The 20,426-nt window shown below is 39.3% G+C and overlaps 3 protein-coding genes across 6 annotated transcripts; 1 reads left to right on the top strand and 2 right to left on the bottom strand.

Annotated features, from left to right (window-relative positions):
* Nucleotides 1–1,700: 1,700 nt before the first annotated feature.
* Nucleotides 1,701–5,798, bottom strand: LOC103990287 (uncharacterized). Of its 2 annotated transcripts, none has more exons than XM_065191367.1 (2): nt 2,009–5,720; nt 1,701–1,902 (listed from the first exon to the last, which is right to left on the bottom strand). In XM_065191367.1, the coding sequence occupies exon 1, from the start codon at nt 5,251–5,253 to the stop codon at nt 2,047–2,049; it is 3,207 nt and encodes a 1,068-aa protein (XP_065047439.1). In that variant the 5' UTR covers nt 5,254–5,720; the 3' UTR covers nt 1,701–1,902; nt 2,009–2,046. The 2 variants fall into 2 exon arrangements, with proteins under 2 accessions (XP_065047439.1, XP_009407643.2); XM_009409368.3 differs by having other exon boundaries at nt 1,886–5,433; nt 5,564–5,798.
* Nucleotides 5,799–6,451: 653 nt separating this feature from the next.
* On the bottom strand, nt 6,452–14,466 carry LOC135678490 (uncharacterized). Of its 2 annotated transcripts, XR_010514975.1 has the most exons (11): nt 14,183–14,466; nt 12,318–12,416; nt 11,745–12,181; nt 10,340–10,409; nt 10,216–10,269; nt 9,371–9,439; nt 9,138–9,203; nt 8,965–9,033; nt 7,261–7,344; nt 6,627–6,706; nt 6,452–6,533 (listed from the first exon to the last, which is right to left on the bottom strand). XR_010514975.1 is itself a non-coding variant. In XM_065191371.1 (10 exons), the coding sequence occupies exons 1-10, from the start codon at nt 14,291–14,293 to the stop codon at nt 6,677–6,679; spliced, it is 1,089 nt and encodes a 362-aa protein (XP_065047443.1). In that variant the 5' UTR covers nt 14,294–14,466; the 3' UTR covers nt 6,452–6,676. The 2 variants fall into 2 exon arrangements, 1 of the variants encoding a protein (XP_065047443.1); XM_065191371.1 differs by having other exon boundaries at nt 6,452–6,706.
* Nucleotides 14,467–14,529: 63 nt separating this feature from the next.
* On the top strand, nt 14,530–18,125 carry LOC135678488 (uncharacterized). 2 transcript variants are annotated; one of them, XM_065191369.1, is made up of 7 exons: nt 14,543–15,122; nt 15,234–15,349; nt 15,434–15,552; nt 15,637–15,799; nt 15,909–16,129; nt 16,205–16,580; nt 16,673–18,125. In XM_065191369.1, exons 1-7 carry the CDS (start codon nt 14,811–14,813, stop codon nt 17,916–17,918), a joined length of 2,553 nt encoding a protein of 850 aa, XP_065047441.1. In that variant the 5' UTR covers nt 14,543–14,810; the 3' UTR covers nt 17,919–18,125. The 2 variants fall into 2 exon arrangements, with proteins under 2 accessions (XP_065047440.1, XP_065047441.1); XM_065191368.1 differs by having other exon boundaries at nt 14,530–15,122; nt 15,909–16,580.
* The last annotated feature ends 2,301 nt before the right edge of the window (nt 18,126–20,426 follow it).

Raw genomic sequence — 20,426 nt, 5'->3', positions numbered from 1 at the left:
ATCATAGTTTTAATAAAACGCTTTGGGATTCAGCTATATATCACAAAGTATGCAACTATATTTATGTGGTAAATGAGGATCCCAATAATTATCATTTCCCACACATAATATTTCTACTATTTTATTCGACCAATTCAATCTTTCATATTAGATCAAAATAAAAAAAGAAAAGACGTAAATCAACGCATACAACCTTAGCTAGTCGAACACGTCAATCATCCAAATAGTATTATACAATCTGAAAGATACAAAAACATATAGTTGAAAGGGTTAAAAGAGTTATCACAGAGAGTTGAATGGTGTTTCCCCATTTGTTTGGATACAGAAGAGACAATTCCCAAAAGAAACAATGGAGTTGGTATCCTTTCTCTTATCAATCCAACCTGATAAAATTTTCCCAATGTCCTCTCTCTCTCTCTCTCTCATTTCTCTTCTAATTTTCTTATTTCAAGAAAATAATATCAAGTTGAAGATTATTTGCTGCTCATTGCTCTTTATTTTAAGTGGCAGGAAGACTATTGAGTTGTGAGCATGTTTGCACCATCTGCCAAACTCACCAGAGTTTAATCTGACATCATCTGTGGAGCAGTAGTTCTCTATCATCAGAACAACTTTGATCTCCTCACATATAACATACTTCTGATGTAGTTCTGGTTACATCAAGTAACAAATTCGAGCTTGTAGAAGTAATGAACATGATGTTCTGCATACATTTACACTTTGATCTCAAGCCAATCCAACATTCATATCCATGCAGTGTTGCTTGCTGCCTATACCTCATCCCCAGTCTCACACTAGTGTATCTGTACTGGAATCTTAAATTTGTTCAGATAAAAAAATGCAAAGAAAGAGGCTTAAAAGAAAATTGATGTGGATTCTGATACCTCTGGAGACTGAAATCTGTTCCCAGGGCTCTTTAGTTCAGTTGTTTATTAGGTCGTAATACTAAAACAATCTCAACATTTCATGTTGGCCACAACTTGTTTTCATTGATTGAAGCAGAAGAAAAGGCTACAAAATTGAGAAAAGAAGTTGAGCAGCCACTCAAACCTCTCACAAAATTGACATGAACAGTTCATGTCCTCATCAAATCACCGCAACAGACGGATCTTTCAGTTACCAAATGAATATTTTGCCAAGAAAAATTAGAACATAATTGTAAATAGTTGCTGCTGCTTGTTGTCGAAACAGGACGACACAAATAGTAGTGTGTAACACATGCCATGTCTTGCAATGTTGAACTCATACTCCATAGGTAACATCCTAATCATGCTTTCAGGGTACAGTGCTACATAACTGTCGTCTGCAAGGAAAGATTTTGCAAACTTCACAAGTCATTCAAATTTTCTGTCAGGTATTATTTGGTCCATAACTAGCGGGCTTTTTGAGGTACACAACCCATCCAATTTGCTTCATTTAGAACATCTATCAGCCTAATCTTCAACACATGTGCAAGTAAAGTTTCTGGTCTCTCTAATACAATTTTGCTACTAGAATCTCTAGCTTTTTAATATAAAGTTTTCGCATATTTTGATTTAATGATGCACATCCAATGTCCTGAATTATGAAATATCAGTACTAGCAACATCACCTTGGCTCTAATTATATGTACCCTTGGTATCATTTAGAATACACATAAAACCAATAGAATTGATTTTTTTTTTTTCATGATCAACATTTCAGCATATAAGACTAATCTGTAGTCAGTTTCCAGAAGTAACGAGATAATTTCATGTTTCAAAATCCTGATAATCATAACATAAATAGGAGATGTTAGCCATAATAAAACAGATTTAAAAAAAGTAAGAAAAAGAAAAACCAACCCATGCATAATAGTAGTGGTGCTGATCCAATGGTAAGAAAATCTTTAGGCAATCTTGCAATATGAGTGCATCTTTTTACCTGTCGAAATTCAGATTATCTTCATGGTCCAACTACAGCTTTATTCCAAAAGAGAAAAAGAGTTCTGCGCTTCAAAAACATTATTGGTAAGACATTACAATAGTACCTAGATAGCATATCAGGAAACACATTCCCAAGTGTCCATTATGTTTCCTCCTTGTCCAAATTTCCCTGTGTTTCAGTTTCATTGACACCAGAAACAAGTTCTGCTTCAAATGACACTGAGGGCAGCCTCTCATAGACCCTGGAACTCAAAGGAAGAAGTCTTTTCTGCCCTGATCTCAGTGTCTGACTTAGTTTGTCATAGTTCCATCTCTGCTGAACATACACCACAACAACAAAAACAGCTGCAGTCACTGGAATTGCAATATCCCCAAACTTAGAATAGAAGTCTAAGCTTGGGTTCACAAATTCATACTGCTCTGAGAAGTATGGGTTGAAAACTGGAGCCCTTATAAAATCATAAACATGTGGAAGAAGCCTAACCACTGTCATTCCAATGTAGTAGGTTTTCTTCAGTGGTTTGCAATCAATTTGCCATAAAAAGTTACCAATGATTTGAGGAAGCAAAAAGAAATCTTGAATGAGACCTACGTACTCCTCTAGTTGATTTCCCCATTCATGCACTTTATGGCTATTCCCTCTCAGGTCCAAGTATTCCTCCTGGTAAACAGGTCTCCGAGAGGCATTAACAAAATGCACTATAAGAACTCCCAGAAAACCAATTGCATGGATGCCGAAACTTATAAGAAGTACCCTTTTATCACTTGGGACTCGTCCTGGTTCCAGTGGGGCCCGTGTGAGTAATCTGATACGAGATTTCACTACCTTCTGACCAAGACTTAAGGTGAGTAAGAAAGCACTCAGCACAAGAATCTTCACCATGTAGTCAATGATCTGGAACCATTGATTCTTTTCAAGCGTATATGATGGGTTCTCATAAAATTCGGATGAGAATCTTGCAAACAATGCCTCAGCTCCGGTTATCAGAGGAATGCTATAACCTAGTGCCTGGACACCAAGCATGACAAGAGATATGTAAGGAACAACACCACCATTGTCTCTGATGTAGAAGAGTTGACTTAAAATAGAAAAGATTGCCATTGATAATGTAAGAATCCGTAGAATTCCCTCAACACCTCTTCTGGAAAGTATGTCTTCACGTTGCCCCCGGTATAAAATAGGAAGTGTCTGGAGCTTGATTGGGCTAAAATGTAGAGGATCATCATCATTTCTTTGACTATTAATAGAGAACTTTGCTGTTGGATTCATTAGCCACCGTGCGGTTGTTGGTGGGTACTCTACTTTTACTTCAACTAAACAATCTAATCCACCTTCAAGATCCATGCTCTCAAACAGGATTTTCCATGAAGCACGTACATCTCTACAGCCTATTAAATACATTCTTCCATCAATGGGGTTATAAATGCCCTCCAAGTAGAGAACTGAAACATTGGTGTAAAGATTCCCCGAGACTGTCAGCTCTGCCGATACATTCAGAAGCAGCTGCTGCTCAGTGGAGATAGATTTAGAAGGTTGGAGATTCTGGCTTCTTGCGAATGATACATTAGAAAATGCCCAGTAATGGCCAAACAGTGATCCAAGAGAAAGGACTTCCATCCGAAGGAATGGCCTCTCTATACGAACTTTGGGTATTGGCTCTGGCACTGCTGGCACATGAAGAGTGAGATCATCTGCAAGATTGGAAAGATTTATCATGTCATCACCATCATCCCCTTTTCTTGGATAGCTTAGGAGTGATTTTTTTATAATAGTACTGAAATCAAAGGGTTCACTTTTCTCAAGAAAAGCACCAGCAAGCTTGATCTTCGAGTACTTGTACGTAGTAAAAGGATTGCTACTCATTTTATTCCACAGTTCCAGTGGGTGCACAGGCTTTTCAAATGACAAGGGAAAATGCAAGACACCCTTTGTATTATTGACGCTGGTTATTCTCCCATATATGATATTGCGTTGGCTAATGGAGAAGGATGTTGGGACATATAAGCAAATGCGAGAGTGGCATCCTCCATTACCAAGCCCGAGACACCCAACCATGCAGAGTTGTCCAGCAGAAGAATTCCATATTCCCTCCGCTGTAAGAGTCAGACCATTGAGACCTGTTCTCTGTGCCACCATGTACTGATTCTCCCATGGAGGAATGGCTCTAAACACTGCAGACACTCTTGCATAGCTCAAGTTATTCGTACCAATTCTTGGCTCACACCTAATATCTTGCATCATAAGCCCAACATTGGCAAACCCACCATCGGTTGCATTGATTTCCTTCTCTGATGCAAAAGGCCCCAATGTACTGCAGTACTCATCAGTTGAATTACAGTTCCAATTCGGCACAATGTTGAGTATCTCACCAGAGGCAAACTGATCAAGAATTCCACAGAACCCAGATCCTCTATAGACCTCAAATTGGCTACCTATTATGTCATCTCTATAAGGGTATGGAGTGCATGACTTTGAAACATGCTCTTCTGATCCAAACTCATAATTTGAGTAAGGACCAAGCTGGGAAGACAACTGAATCTTATCAAAGTATCTAGGGCTCGATTGCCTGTTCAAACTCTTCATTTCACCACGGACAGCTCTACTTGTCAAGGTGAAGGCCTTGGGGTAGCGAAGAACAAGCAAAATCTGGTCGTCTTGCAAAAGCGGATGCTGGTACTTGTTCAAACCTGAATCTTTCACCCATTCCCATGGGTTGGCGGAATCTGCCTCACGGGAAGGGAGCAAAGCACTTCCCAACAGACACAACACCCTCTCTCCACCATTCTCCTCCGACTCAGTGTAAACACCTTCAAAAAGAATCCTGAGTTGCGAACTCCCTGGCCAAAACTGGAATTCTGGGAACTGATACCGAACCGCTTCCGGAGCGGTACCATTCCTGGATATCCCTAAACCCAAAGCTCCACTGACATTGAGTGAACTATGAAAATTGCGGTTTAGATCGACATGGTTCAAAGCGAAGGTAACAAGACGCAAGGGATCAGGAAGGTTCGAAACATTTTGTGCAGCATCACTCGTGTCAAACGGCATAAGAGGGGCCTCACCGGAGGCCTGCCTCCAGTCTCCCCTGGCAAACGACAACTCCTGTTTGAGGCTATTGGCCCTGTTGACATCCAACTGCAAATTGTGACCTGACGACAGGAAAGACCTACAATGTTTCTTGACCTCAGGGAATCGAGTATGGTCATGGGGTTCGAAAGGGTCTTCTACGGCGGCAGCCACAACCTGTTCAGCTCTGTAAGGTGGATGCGAGTAGGAGGAGGTAATGCTGAAGGACATCAAAATCCCCAGAATCCACATTTTCAGGAAAAAAAGGAGTGTGGCATCCATACCCAATTCGATCACTCAGAAAGCTCGACCTTAATATTGTTATCAGACACAATCGGTCCAGTTAGCTGTAGGAAAATTACATGATACAAGCAAATCCAAGTTTCCTTCGCTCAAAGCAGTAAGGTACACAAAGATATGGCATAATCAAGCAGCTTTAACAGTTCTCATCTTCTTTTTCTTCTGAAGAAGAGTTCCAAAGGTTAATAACAAGAACAACATCAGATAAGATTACAAGCTCGATTCTAGCTATCGACTCCAAAAAAGATCGACTTGGCTGGAACAGAGGGGATTGACGATGGGTATGACTGACCTGAAGGGGGAGGGAGAGGGGGAGATATAGGGTTTTGCGCTTCTCGGTCCTCAGTGTGGCATGAACTGCTGCATTCATCCAAGATCTTAATTCCACTCGTGGCATGAGATCTTGAGTTGAAACCTTTCCCTTCTGTTTTAATGGCAGGTTGTGACCTATGATCGAAGGAGCTGAGATAGGTCGGGAGACTTCCTGTGTTGACTTTGCACCACACCTGAGGAGTGGGTGAACAGACCGGGGATTCAATTGGATGAGAAGCCATTGACATCCATGTCTATTACAAATTTGCCACTACCAGAGACCCACAGTGGCCAAGTGAGAAGCGGGCAATTCGGATAATAGAACCAACAGTGGAGCCTATTCCGTTGGCTCGATCCGGTGGAACGTGATGTGGAGCGGGCGTCAGCTCAATCTCCACATGCATATGAAGTCATATCTGCTATCGAGGCACGAAGAGATACGCTGTTCCGCACGTAATGAGACTTGGTCGTTAGGGTGGACGGCCGCGGTGGCTTCAGCAGCTGTAGTTGTTGGCAGTTCTGGCACCAGAAGCTGATGCTGTGACGTTTCGGATCAGAAAGCAGTAGGCTTACAAGCAATGGAAGCGAGGGATGCACATCAGACTCAGATTAGAAAGCTGGGTGTCCTCGTACAAGATGACAAGTTTGTTGCAGGAGAGCGTTAGGCGAAGTGCAGCATTCCATTAAGAAAAAGAAACTAAATATGACAGGAGGTGGATTGATCAATTCACGAAGAACACCTCCTTCAGAAATAGCACCTCGGTTTCCTTTTGTCACACGACCATAATTACGTCCCACAAATTTACTCGTAGAAGACAGACATCATAATAAATGCTGGTTATCAAAGCCAATCACCAACTTGCAAGACTTGGGAAATGGCCAGGGCAGGAGAGGCTCAAATTTTCTTAGGTACCAACCATCAGCTACATGGCAGATAAGAAATCTGGATCCTAACCCATGGAAGATATAAGAAAATAAAAATACTGATACTTTGAGAAATGTTTTATATAAACTAAGCGGCACACAGAGAGGCAAAAACCCACCCTTCTGATAATATCAAATATCTTCTTGATGCTGATGTGGTAAAAGAACCTTATCTTTCCAGCATCTTTCCGCCAATTATCTGAAAAGGATGCAACACCATTGAATAAGTTATACAGACATATTGCTTGTGGGTGTGGGACAACAAAAAAAGCATGATTCATAACTCATCAAAAGAAAATTGATAACTTTGGTTCAATGAAGTTTTTATTAGTATTCATTAGGGTACAAATTAGTTGTGCCCTCGTAATGGTACAAGACCATGACTGGGCTATCAGATGCTTTTATAACAATGAACCCATCATGGAGAAAATGGGTGATCTTATCGGCTATTTTAGCTACTCACATCAAATTTATGTGGAGAAGATGTAACATAAGGATATATAGAAATGACAGACCATCTGTTGGTTTTTTTTTTTTTCTTTAAACAGAAAAGAAAATGTATTAAGCGTCAAAAAGAAAAATGTTTTTAGATGGCCGACAGGCGTTGTTATTGTTTCAGAAAAAAAAGTATGTTTAGTTACAATAGATTACTGGAAAAAAGAGATGTCTACAAGTCTATTATACCCCAGATTGTGAAGAAATTACTCCAAAAAATACAGATAAATTGGCCCATATGTCCTGGATTTGTCATACCTGTCCATTAGCATAAGACGGTCCATCTCTTGCACCAGCATCCTCACCCATATCAACTTCAAACATCGCCGCATCAACAAGAGACTGCAGCAGGTTCAGAGGGTGGTCATAGTACATCAAGACTTCTAGCACAGAGGTACATTTAGTAATTCTAAAAATCTGATGTATAAATGCCAACAACTTATACATAAATGCATTGGGCATAATGTAATCTAGCTATGCATGAAGAATACTTGCTCGATTCAAGTATTTGCATGTGAAACTTAATACATGCAAAATTGTATATGATCCAAAATTATATGTAAGATCTATTCTATCCAAAAAAAGAACTCCTTGTTTACACAGAAGAGATTCCTCTTGTCCAATTTATGCATGCACAACATTATTTGAACAGTCCATTGATTTTTCATGTTTTAGTTAAACTTTGTTCTCTTCAACTCTGCCTTAGCCATTCTGCAGTCACCAGTTCATCAAAGCAGCACCCCACCAATATCCACATCTACCACCATCTCTACCATATCATCACTACCACCACCACCATTATGTAACTGTCTTCTTTAGCACTACCATATGTTGCAAACACTCTTCAACCAACTCCACCATTGTCATGACCAACTTCCCCAATATTGTAATCTTGCAATAAGGCATCGGGCATCCACCATAACTGCAACCAATGCTCCTCCCAACACCATTGTCATAACCCCTCACTAACACAGCCACCAACATTTCTCTGCTTCTTAATTTACAACCGTATTCCTCCAAGACAAACAACAGGAAGACGACGAAGAAAATAAAAAGAGAATAAGGATTTAGGCGTTTGGTGGAAAAGGTTTTCGATGGTCAACCTAGGGCCATGGAAGCCTAACTGAGTCCACCACTGATGATTGTTGTGGATATTGATGAAACATTGATGATGGTGGAGTGCGAGAGAATTTTGGAGAAGGGATTGGATCTATGGACTCCTAATAGTAAGGAGATAAGAGAAGGGAAGGAAGTGAAGGAGAAAGATTTCGCCAATTTTGAAGGATGACGAGATACAGAATGGAGCAGGAGGAGAGGGCACTGAGAACCATTACGGTTAAGGCTTTGATTGAGGGAAAATGAATGATAGTTTGTGGCATATATCACCTAGACTGATCAACAGGAAATTGCAGAATGCTGCATTATGATTTATTGAATTAGCTGCCTGGATCAAAGTTAACTAGTCCTGATTACAATTCTCAACCTTGTCAGCAGATCACTGGTCAAAGTCAACCTCAAGAAGAGTGAGACATGAGGTTGGCGTATCATGTCAAGGCGTGACTGTGGTTGCTGACACACTGCCTAGATTCAAGGCGAGAAATATCGGGGAAGACAAACAACAAAAGTTAGGGAGGTAAGATAGCCAGCTGACTAAGCCTTGGATAGAAGTTTCTCCTCGTGGATCTACACTCAAATAAAAAATGCTTCCTCGGTGCCAGAAAAAAGTGGCTAACTCCAAGAATTAAGGCTCTGTGGAGTAGGCAAGTGGGGTTCATTAAGATAAGAATGCTTAAATTCAGAGAATTTAATGACAACTCCATCAATAATAAGCATTACATGTGAGTTATGTTCCTCACATGTGATCCCTTCTGTACCCTTCCACGAGTCAAAAATAATGTGAATAACAATGCCATTAATGAAAAGAAAAACTTAGAAAAGAATAGAGATGCATGGTTAACTGACCTGGAGTTCCTGCTCAGAGCTTTTGAGCCTTTCAGCAGAGTCCTGGGCTCGAATAAAACAAGCACGCAGCTGCAAAGAGGGAAAAGAGACAATTATCTCTTTTTTATTTTTTTCGAAAACAGAGTTGTAACCAGAGAAAAAGAATGATGTGCAAGCCAGGTAATCTAATGCACCTGCATCAGCATTGAGTGCCGCTGAGAAGTAAGCTTCTTGGTAGCCGCCAGTGCATCCTCTAGTTTCTGTATTTGTGAAGTGCAGTATCAACCAGTGAAGAAATTAGTTATGCAAATAAATAAAAGCTTGAATTGATAATGTAAATAGCAAAGACCATAAACAATCAAATTATATCATAGAGAGGATGAAATGTCAGGCTGAGAATAACACTAGTGGTCAAAGTCGAAGTTACCTGAGATTTCTTTTGTAGATCTGAAACAAGCTGTTGTTTCTCTTCAACCTTCTCCCCGACTATAGTAAGCTGATTCAACAGAACAGGATAAAATACATTTTTTTCATGGAGAAAGGTTAGGAAATGTAATTGAGCATCCTTTTGATGAGAATTGCATGATATTCAACAGCTCAATTCTACTGGAAAGAGCATGACTGCAACTAATTACATCTTGCTAGATAAAACAACTTATTTCCTAGAAGGCATGAGTGCAAATTAATGATGCAAAAAGGCACCTCAAAAGAGAAGAAAAGGCATGTTAAACATGAATGACCAACATCCAATGTGGTGTTTGGGAAACAAAGATCATAGACCTTAGAAGATAGAGCAACTATATGACAATAAAGAAAGATCAAATAGGGTAAGCCAAAACCTGAGCTGCTAAAGTTGCACAAATAACAGATGCAACTTGCAGAGTATTTTATGAACATAGCGGAGAAGCAAAAAAGGTATAGGAACATAATAAGACAAACTAGGCAACCACAGTTATAAAAAATATAGAGTTATGGAGTATAGAGTCTATAGACCATCCTGTGACCAGGAAACAGGTTCAAGAGATGGGCTTTTTCAAAGGCAAATTAGTAGAGCAGATAAATTTACATACTTAAAAAGTATCTTATGTTTCACTTGCAAGAAAACCATGTTGCACTATGAACATGACTTAAAATGACACCCACATGAACATAATACGACGAACACAACATGAAAACAATTCAGTTATACTTCGATTCAGAAATTAAGCAGTTCAACATATATGTTAAGATGATGCATTTATTAAGTCTCAAGTAAACCAGACTATGAAACACCTCCTTTTGAAGCTCCTCGCGTCTCTGAATGGATAGCTCCAACTGCTCTTTCACCTAGTCAAACATAATAAAGTGGATGAGAAAGAATGAAACAGCATGATAAGCAATTTGCTGCTTGTTTCACCTGGCCGCGATAATCATCACTAGAATTTGATGATAAGTCTCTGCTTTGGTGATCACTGAAACCAGCACCGCTGAGGTCAAGCAAAATAAAATTAACACTTCTTCCAGAGTTTACAAGTTTTCTCACGATAATGCTAACAACACAGTGAAGCTGCATTATAATTTTAAATGAACTAAATTCCTAAGAGACAATGTATTGGAAAGAGGTAAGATGAAGCTAACTACTCAAACTGTATCCAGTATCAATGTTCAAATTGGAGGTGATATAGGGTCAGGCAAGGTCAAAGTACCTCTGAAACTGGACCTGTACCTGACAAGAAAATGGGTAGATATTCGACTCTAACCTGGCTATTTGATGTTTGGACACATGCATGTTCAGATCGAGAAAAAATATCTTATTTTGGGCCTGGTCCAAAACCAAAATAGTCCAATCAATAAGACTGAATTAGTAAACCATAATTCAAAAATCACATTTAGCAGGACGAAGCAGCAGCTTTGAACAAGTTCACATGAAGATTTACTTTGGAAAAAAAAAAAGGATAGAAAAGCACCAAAAGGAAAATTAATTGTTCTAAGCAAGAAAGAAAAAGAGAACATTATGGAAACCATTAATAAGAACACAGACAAAATAGATATAAGGTAGAAACCAGAAGCTAGCATCACTTAAAAATAATAAGTTTCAACTATCACAGAATCCTACTAGAAAAAGGTAAAGACTATCCAAGTAAAACTAATTTAATTTATTTTGTAGAGTAGATTTGGTATGGGTAAAAAGCTAAACCCAGATCAGGCCCTAAACCTTCAATGGGACTCAGCTTGAAATGATGTTATTCCTATGTAACCTAGGGTCTGAATGGACAGGTTTAAGTAGCAACACTAGTCTTACTGTATATGTATCTTGCAATGCTTCATCGTCCAAACTAAATTTCAGTATAGATTCTTGCTTCACATGCGCTAGACGTGCAGTATCTAAGTTTATGGATCTTTTTTTTTTAATCTATTCAATTTAAATAATAGTCATTATAAAGCTTATAAACTTGAAAGCAATTGCCACCCTTAATCAACATTCATATTTATTTTTTCATTCATTACTTAAAGAAAGAAAAACAAATTTAAACTTTCTTAATCAATTCAATTCAGATGTATAAAATAGAAAGTGATGCCAACAAAATCAGATGACTACTATATTAGCCTGTTGAGAATTATATACTCGATTGACAATATTTAGTTCAAGTACTGAAATTATAGAACTAAAAGTTGATCGCTGTTACATGTGAGAAATATAGTCACACTGCATCTGGACTTTCACCAAAAGATTCCCTTTGTTAATACGCATACTGTCTCATAGCAGGTAAAATGACATGTAAACCAAATAACTATTGATGTCAAAAGGTCCCAGAGATTACCCAAGTCGCTGTCTTGGCTGTTGCTCCTTATCTAGTTCTTTGTCTATGTCATGATCTTTATTTTTGTCCAGATCTCTATCACCGTTCCAGTCCATATCACGGTCCGCTTCCCGATCTCGATTACGCTCCCATGCACGTTCATGATCATCATCTTCTCGATCTCGATCTCGATCCAAAGAATGTGCTCTTGCTCGATCAAAGTCACGTCCACGCTCAAAATCTGTTTCTCTTTCTCTTTGCCTATCACGATCTCGAAACCGCTCATTGCTCCGATCTAGATAGTGGTCTCTGTCCTGTATATGATCCCTTTCTCTTTCCCTGCCCCTCTCCCAATCATCATCTCTATCAGCATTTCGATGAAAATTTTCACGTTGAAAATTTGGCCTCCCACCTCTTGTATGAACTTCATTAACTCTTACAGCTCTTCCTCCAATTTTCTGGTTAAAGAATTTGTAACATCATAGGCAACCAATAATACAAAACAATGTATGTTTTCATGTCAACATAAGACTCACATAAAGGTACAAAATAAAAGTAATTAAATGTGCATGGAAAGAGAAGCAAGAATCATACCCTGCCATTCATGTCCATAATAGCATCAACAGCTGATCTAGGGTTTCTAAATGTGACAAACCCATAGCATTTCCCTCCAACTTGCCGATCATTTATTATCTGCAGAGATGAAGGGTTGGACAAGATGAAGAATTTTAGCAACATGGAAGAGTTTTTTGCTGCTTAGCTTTTGTCCTAAATGATTTCATGGAAAAAAGTATTAGCAATGCCAAAATTACATATAAAAGTCTGATGGATGACCATTGCTCTCACTAATATTGATTCACAAGAGGAAGGTAATGGGGAATATAACAAGTTGACTTGACCAGCTAAACACAAACCTTTCTTCAACTGACACAATGTTTCTTAGGCTTCACATGTGTTCAGTTTCTAGAGTGTAAACATAACCCCAAGATAAGACAAAAAGATGAGGCAACAGAAACTAAAGCAAACTGGCTGCCCAAGATTCCATAAGACTGGTTTTTTTTGCAGTGACAACCAAAAACACTTTTCAGGTAGGTGTTATTAAGTAGAAAAAGTCAGAATGAGGAATGCTGAGCCAACACAGATTAGTGTAGAAAACCAAAACAGTTACATCATGAATAAAATAATTACAAAGAGCTGGATGCTTTAATATTTATGAGGACAGGCATATAGGTTCATATAGGAAGAACAAATTAAGGGGCAAAAGTTGAAAAACAAAAAGGAGAGAATTTCCATAATGTAAGAGGTCGAAATCATCTTCCGAAAAGTAAAAAACCAACATTCATGTGTAACTAAGAGTTGAAGATATAGCCAAGTTCTTCATGTTGCAAATCCCACATTACGTAGCAGCAATAAAATAGAAATCCATTCATCAGCAAAATGCTATATCCTTGTTAAGCTTCACACCTTTTTATCCCAATGATGTCCACATAAAAATATGCACAAAAAAAAGTGGATTAATTTCACATACATTAGGTCATTCCATAGCCTCATACAATGAAAGACATCACTTCTAAAGAACAAAATTCACTAGTCAACTAGTAGCATAAAAATCAAACAACAGTTAATGACAATCAACATACTACTGTAAAACAAACACCTTTCTTTCACTTTAATATCAATTTCAGCTGCAACATAGCTCTTATTATTAAAAAAATCTTTTCTGTTGAGGAAACTATATCCACTTGAGGTAACTCTTGAATGTTAACAGTTAAAGTTTATCACAATCAACTTGACATTGAGGATTAATTCATCCACGAAGATTCTGGAACTCAAAGCTGCAACTGCCACCCTTATAATGGCCATAACCTCCAGTAGATGCTCTGCCACTTGCAATATATATGTTTTTCATTCAAAATACTTTTGTGTTTGGTAAACAAACTATCTACTTGAAGCAATTTAGACTTTTGATAGGCAACACTCATCACGATCACAATGACACGCTGGGATTTCTCATTTCATCCGTTTAAGAACCTAGGACTCAGATTCACTGCCACCAAAATTCGTCCTCGCCAGATGCTCATTTCAGGGTGACATTCTACTGTTTGCAAAATATAATTATTTTTCATTCAGAAAAAGAAAAAGATTCTTCTTGAAGCAACTACGAATTCTGATAGGTAATGAAAAATTACGACCAGAATAGCATTCCGGACTTTCTCAGTTCATGCAGCAAAGAACCTAGAGAATCAAATCCGTTGCCACCAATCTCATCCTCCCTAGAATCATGGCTCCAGGTGCTGATCCCATTGAGAATCTAGGGGTTTGGAGAAAGTTGACGACAAGCCGTCGCAAGTACTTCCAAACCCTAAAACAACGATGTGCCGTTCGACGCCCAACAGAATCAACCAAAGACGAGAGAAATGATGATAGAAGGTATGGCGAAGATAAGGTAGGAGACGGACCTTGACGTCGACGATGGCGCCGTAGAGATCGAACGCACGGCGTAGGTCCTCCTGGGTGCAGTCGTACGGGAGACCCCCTACGTAGATGGATTTATCATCATCCAACGTCATCGCCACCACTCGCCGAAGCCGTCACCTGCTGCTCCTTCTTCCGCTCTCCTCTCTTCTTGAGCTGGGAAGTAAAACGGCCACAGGTAATCCGATCGCCCCTTCAACGAGCGCGTAAGAGACGATGATACTTTTGGAGTAAACCGGAGAAGTTGCGGGCCGACGTGGTTAGGGCTGTCGACATATCGTCCTTTGGGTTTTATGGGCCCGAAGCTTCCTTGTTATTCTCGGATGTCATCAGGGCCGTCCATTTAATCAGTGGAGAGGATCGTATTTTAGTAAGCCGTTACTTCAGTGACGGACACCTGGAACTCATTGGACCCACTTTTCAACCCAGACAATATAGTGAGCCCGGCGGTGCAATGAATACGATGGGGCCCAGTCAATTGCGGTCGTCCGGTCGGGTTCAAAGTTTTTGAAACGGCAAGGGAGGGCCGCTGTTGATTCTGCCGATTAATGACGTGGCAGGACAAAATTAAAGGAGCCAACGGCTCCTTGCAGGGAGTCGACCGTTTGTCACATGACATCCATCGCATCTCCTCACCATCACACTGACGCTCCTCCCCATTTCTACCTAATCCCCCCACTTCTCTCTCGTTCTTCTCGTTTGACTCTGCATTGGCAGTCTGCTCGCAGAGTTCCGTGGAGAGGGATGGCGACAACGGCAACAACAGCAAGCAAGATGGGGTTCACGGAGGAAGAGATGGTCGTCGATGAAGGCCTTGGCTACCCGAAGGCTTACGCGAAGCTTTGCAGGAGCCCCAGCGTGCTCAGCGCCTACGCCCAGGGACCCCCTTTTGCGTTCCTTCCTTACACCTTGCAGCCCCAGGAGGTAAATCCCTTCTCGCCTCCCCTCCCCCTTTGTTGTGTGTTTGTGCACGCATTTCGTCGTCAATGGTGCATTCCGTAGTCTAAACGGGTTCTACGGGCATCATCTTAACAGGCTCTGAGAGCGAGGGACTGGAGTCAGATGTTCCCGGTCACTGATCCAGAGGCGATTCCTTCTGCTAATCCTAGAGGCTTCGTCAATCTCCTTTGGAAGCAGCTTGACCATCTTGGGTAAGTTCACTGGGGAGTTCTTAAGGTCTGGAACACTGTAAGCTAACTATATGATGTGTTCTAATTCGTTTGTTGTGATTTCAGGAATGCTGGATTTGATCCTGCATTGTTTCGAGTAGACACATACGGCAACGTTCTATACCTGCATGCGGATTCGGCTTCGCCACTTGCGTGGGATATCGATCACTGGTTTCCTTGTTCGAGTATAGCTCTAACCAATCGAGTTTTGGTTCCTTGTTCTCCTCCTTGGAATGAATCTTTGAGCAAATTGGTCTGTCAATATGTAGGAGGAGGAAGAACGGTTCCTAGCAATCTAAGGCTGCTGCAATGGCAAGTGTGGAAGAAGAAGCACAACAAGCTGGAGTTTCTCATCCCATGGTGGGATCTCCAATTGGGCATCTCTGTGAACCAGTTCCTCTCGATTTTTGCTTCTCGGAACTCGGATTTCAGGTTGGTAGGACTTTCTATGTATCCATTTGTTGATATAAAGATTGCAGCATCCAAAAATTTCAGATTTCACATGCAAAGCGATCTCAATGAATGACACTTCCTGCCTCAGGAGTAGAGCATTTTCTTTTCTGTTCTGCGATGGAGGAAGCGAGGAGCTAAACGCACTGCAGGCTGTCGAATCCCATCATTTTCCGCAGCATTTCATTGAGATGGAGCGACAAGTTGGGCTTGGTCCTGCTGCCATTGTCTCATCAAGAAGAAGTTTTGATGCATCAGTGCTGAGACCCATTGATGCAAATAGACATCTGAGGCACAACTATCCTCTGCTTGGTCAGTGCCCGTGCTTGCTGCTCCTATCTCTCCTCTTCTTGCACAAATCTGATTCAAAGCTTATGATCATTGCAGCTGCAAGGAAATTTACCAGAGAAGAAGAAGATGCTCATAGCATGGCAACACATAGCTATAAACCCCTTGTCTCCAAGGAAAACACTAACCCTGATATGGATACTTGCGATAGCAACCCTTATTTGTCCATAGCAATGGCCAGAGACTCACTGAGGCAAAGAGAAGAGGCTAAGAAAAAACAAGCTGAGATAAGTCGCTTGGAAGATGAGCTGAACGAGTTGAAGCAGAAGAACGAAGAAGACCGGGTTGCTCTTCAGGAGCTGGAAACTCTTCTCGTCAAACGGAGACGAAGAGTCGAGAAATGTCGGAGGCTCGCGGAGGCACAGTCTTCATACAAGGCTTTACTGGAGAAGATGATTCGGGATGCCATGCACCAGTAAGATCCAGCTGACCCAAACTGCAGCTTCCATTGCTCAGTAGGAGATATCATCGTAATATAATAGATACCTTCTTTGTGGTGTTGTGCAGGAGCGTTGTCTACAAGGAGCAGGTTAGGCTGAACCAGACTGCAACAAGTGCTCTAATGGCAAGATTGGAGGCGCAGAGAGCACTGTGTGATTCCTCAGAGAAAGAACTCCGTCGGAAATTTAAGCAAAGAGATGAGATTGAGAAACAGATAAGGCCTGTGTGGGAGCTAAGAAAAAGATCACGTATGGATGAGACCCTTTTGGAGGAAGGGCGCAACGAAAGCATTCGACTGTTATGCACAAGGAGGACAAGGACTACTCCTCTAACGAAGGAGCTGAGGAAGTTTCTAGAGGAAGAGCAGAAGGCTTCTGAAGCAGGTCTATCTCTTGGTGAAGATGGAGGAGAAGAGACAGAGGAAAGTGCAACGACTGGCAGTTCACAAAAGGAGAAGCCTGCTGTTCCTCAGAGCCAGAATAACGAGGAAGCAGAAGAGCATAGAAGTGTGATCGATGAGAAGCTTAAGCAATTAGCAACAAGTGACGGACATTTGAGCCAGACTAGTGAATCAGAGCAGCAAAGTTTCTTGCATCGAGGCTCTCAAGAAGAAGCTGAAGAAAGATACAAGGCATCTGGAGCTGGGAATGATATCATGTTGCTCAATGACAAGCCCAGGGACGTAGCAGCAGAAGAGAAAGTAAAGCCTCCTATACTGAAGATAAAGATCCCAAAACCTCGAAGCCCACGCAAAGAAGAAGAAGAAGAAGATGGTGATGATGGGAACAACAATCAAATCGGGAAACGAAATGTAGATAAATGGCTCGAAATCCTTTTGGATGGCTTTGAGGAAGGCTCACCCCAAAAGAAGCCCGATGCTCCAGAAGATAACCAGGATGAATCTGTCTGCAAGATGAACTCCGCTCACCCGCATAAACAAATCAAATTCTTAAGGCTCAAACCATTAGAAGAAAAAGCAGGTACTGCTCGAAACCCAATCACTGAGCAAAAAACCAATTCAAGCAAGAGCAGACATGGCGAGGATAGTAGTAATGCCAGCAAAGAGGAGGTTACCGGAAGTAGGAAGAGCTTTGAGGTGAAGGATCCAAGGTCTGAGAGCAGCAGGGGTTTTCGGTCACTGCCATCATCACCTTCAATGATACTGGGAATGAGAAGGGGTGTGGACTGCATAGGGAGGAAGCCTCAGGTGATGGGTGATGATAACAATGGCAACGAGAGTGTTGTATCCACAAACAGCAGCAAGTTCATCAAGTCCTGCAGCAGAGCAATCAAGAGAGCCATGAACATATAAGATTGTGCCATCCAATCCATGTCTCAGAATTGTTTATTCGTTTTACTTTCCTATTTATAATTGTTTCGTTCAGTTTATTTCCTATCAAACCGCTATTGGTTGGTTGTGTTGGAACTTTATTGTGTATTTTTGTTTAGTGAGTTAATAGTGGAGGGTGGATGGCTTTCTGATATGTATGACTGCTTGTTGTAACGGAATGAATGTGGATTAGTGCAATTTGACATTGTTCTGTATAGCTCAATTTTGATAGAAGATGATGATATAAACAAACATAGAACGATAATTTTATATTTTTATATATTTTAATCTTTAATTAATTTATGATTTGAGAATTAATATTTAAGTGTATAATTTTAATACATGATTTGATCATATAATTGAGAAAAATCCTAATTAATTAAATTATCTTTTTCACAATAAATTCTTCATCCTATCATAAACATTTCGTCTTCCTTACTCTCTCCAGGGATTGTTATTTCTTTTTCACGCCTATCTTATTATTGTTTTATAACTTTTTTTTGGATTTTGACATTGCACCAAAGACAAAGATGCATAACTCCTCCCTACCAATCTACCGACTATAATAGATGTTCTCCACTTTGCATATCTAATTAACCTCCTTTAGATCAACTAACTTCTTTGATGATCCTTTATTGCTATACAATTCTGCTTATCGGGCGTTCCCTCTACTTTTATCGATTACTTCACTTTTATCTGCTCTAATAAAAATAACACAAGAGAGAAATATTATTATTGTTTATGTATAAAATTTAAAAATTATTATAGATGATGTAGCTTTAATAGATCATCTCCTAAGTGATGAAAAAATTATTGATCCTCAATCCTACAACACCAATCACTATTTGAAAAACTATTTCACAATCCTAAATCTTTAAAAGCTCAAAGTATTTAATTTTTTATATTTTTTTTATTATATTTTTATTGGGTACTCCCTTGAATATAACATTTATTGAGTCCATCATTTTTCTTCCAAAATTTTGCTTTTTCAACAATATGAGCCACTACAATAACTAGCACCTCATCGTTTGCAACTTCTTCATCTACCTCTCCATTAACTCACTCTATAATACTTACGAAGCAATATTATGAGCATCACAAATAATGTCCTTATCTTTTTGTCAACCAAGTGGAACCGAAGTGCATAAGCTTTATGTTACTAACTTTCACCAATTTTCGTACCTTTCGCATAACCCAATAATACCACTAAGCTTCGACATCACATGATAATATGTTCTAAAAAAGATATCTTCAAACTACAACAAATCCTTTATCTTTATGCTACTATAAGCTCTCCACGTGAGTCTACTGAACCCATAACCATCATTTAAGCTAAAAATCTTTACGCCGGTGCAAAGCAATACATAAGGAATAAAATACCTTACTCCATAATATTACATAGATCCTTACACCATCTCATCCCATATAAAATATCATCGAGTGTAAATAAATTTTTCGAACTAAGCAAAAGCTAGATGGATCTATTGCTAGATACAAAACATGTCTAATAACCAAAGAGTTTCATCAATGACGATGTGTAATTTCATAGAGATTTTTAGTTTAATTATTAAATCAATAATAATTCAACTCATCCTAAGTTTAACAATCACTCATATAATAGTCAACAATTCGACCACTAGTCTATCGTACAGTTTAATAATTCGACTCATTCTAATAATTAATAATTATATATTAATAATATTTTCTTGTGACCTTAATTGAAGATATCTTTACGCAACTACCCATTGTTTTCATCTATCATCAATATCTAAACCATATTTGTAAACTATAAAAAGTTATTTATGGACTTCTAGTATACCGAACTTAACTTATTTTTTTTTATGTCAATCGACTTTGTTAACTCTAAGTGATATTTTTATTTTTATAATAATAAAAAAATGTATTATATATCTATTAGCCTACGTGCATGATATTATCATCATACATAATAAGTTCATGAAGATGAAATACATTAAACAATTAACGGATCGATTGATGATGATTTTTAGAGTACAAGTAATATTCACGTCTTCTGATCTTTCTCTATCTAAAAAAATACTTTATGATTAAGAAAAATTTCTCAATACTTATTACCTTAACGAATAAAATCACCACTTTCACAATTCACATTTCTTATCTTTTATCTGCAAATGAAACCTCGATATCACATTGGATACCTCGTCAGCGCAACATATCACATATATCCTGTCTTATTAATATAGCATATGATGATTTGACCAACCTTCCCATGTTCGCTTCATGTACTATGATTCCATGCAATCATCCTCCTATAAATTAATCACCGCTAACTCTCGTCGATCATCAGAAATCACTATAAAAAATCTTAGTTTTGTTCCACCTTCATTATATTATGAAAAATCACTATAAAAGATCTTAGTTTTGTTCCACCTTCGTTATCAGAAATACTACAAAATGTCTTAGTTTTGAATCACTATAAAAAATCTCATTTTTGTTCCACCTTCATTATGT

Source organism: Musa acuminata, chromosome BXJ1-7 (assembly GCF_036884655.1).
Source record: "Musa acuminata AAA Group cultivar baxijiao chromosome BXJ1-7, Cavendish_Baxijiao_AAA, whole genome shotgun sequence".
Taxonomy (NCBI): Eukaryota; Viridiplantae; Streptophyta; class Magnoliopsida; order Zingiberales; family Musaceae; genus Musa; species Musa acuminata.
The sequence above is the reverse complement of the archived record's forward strand: the minus strand, read 5'-3'. Positions and strand labels throughout refer to the sequence as shown.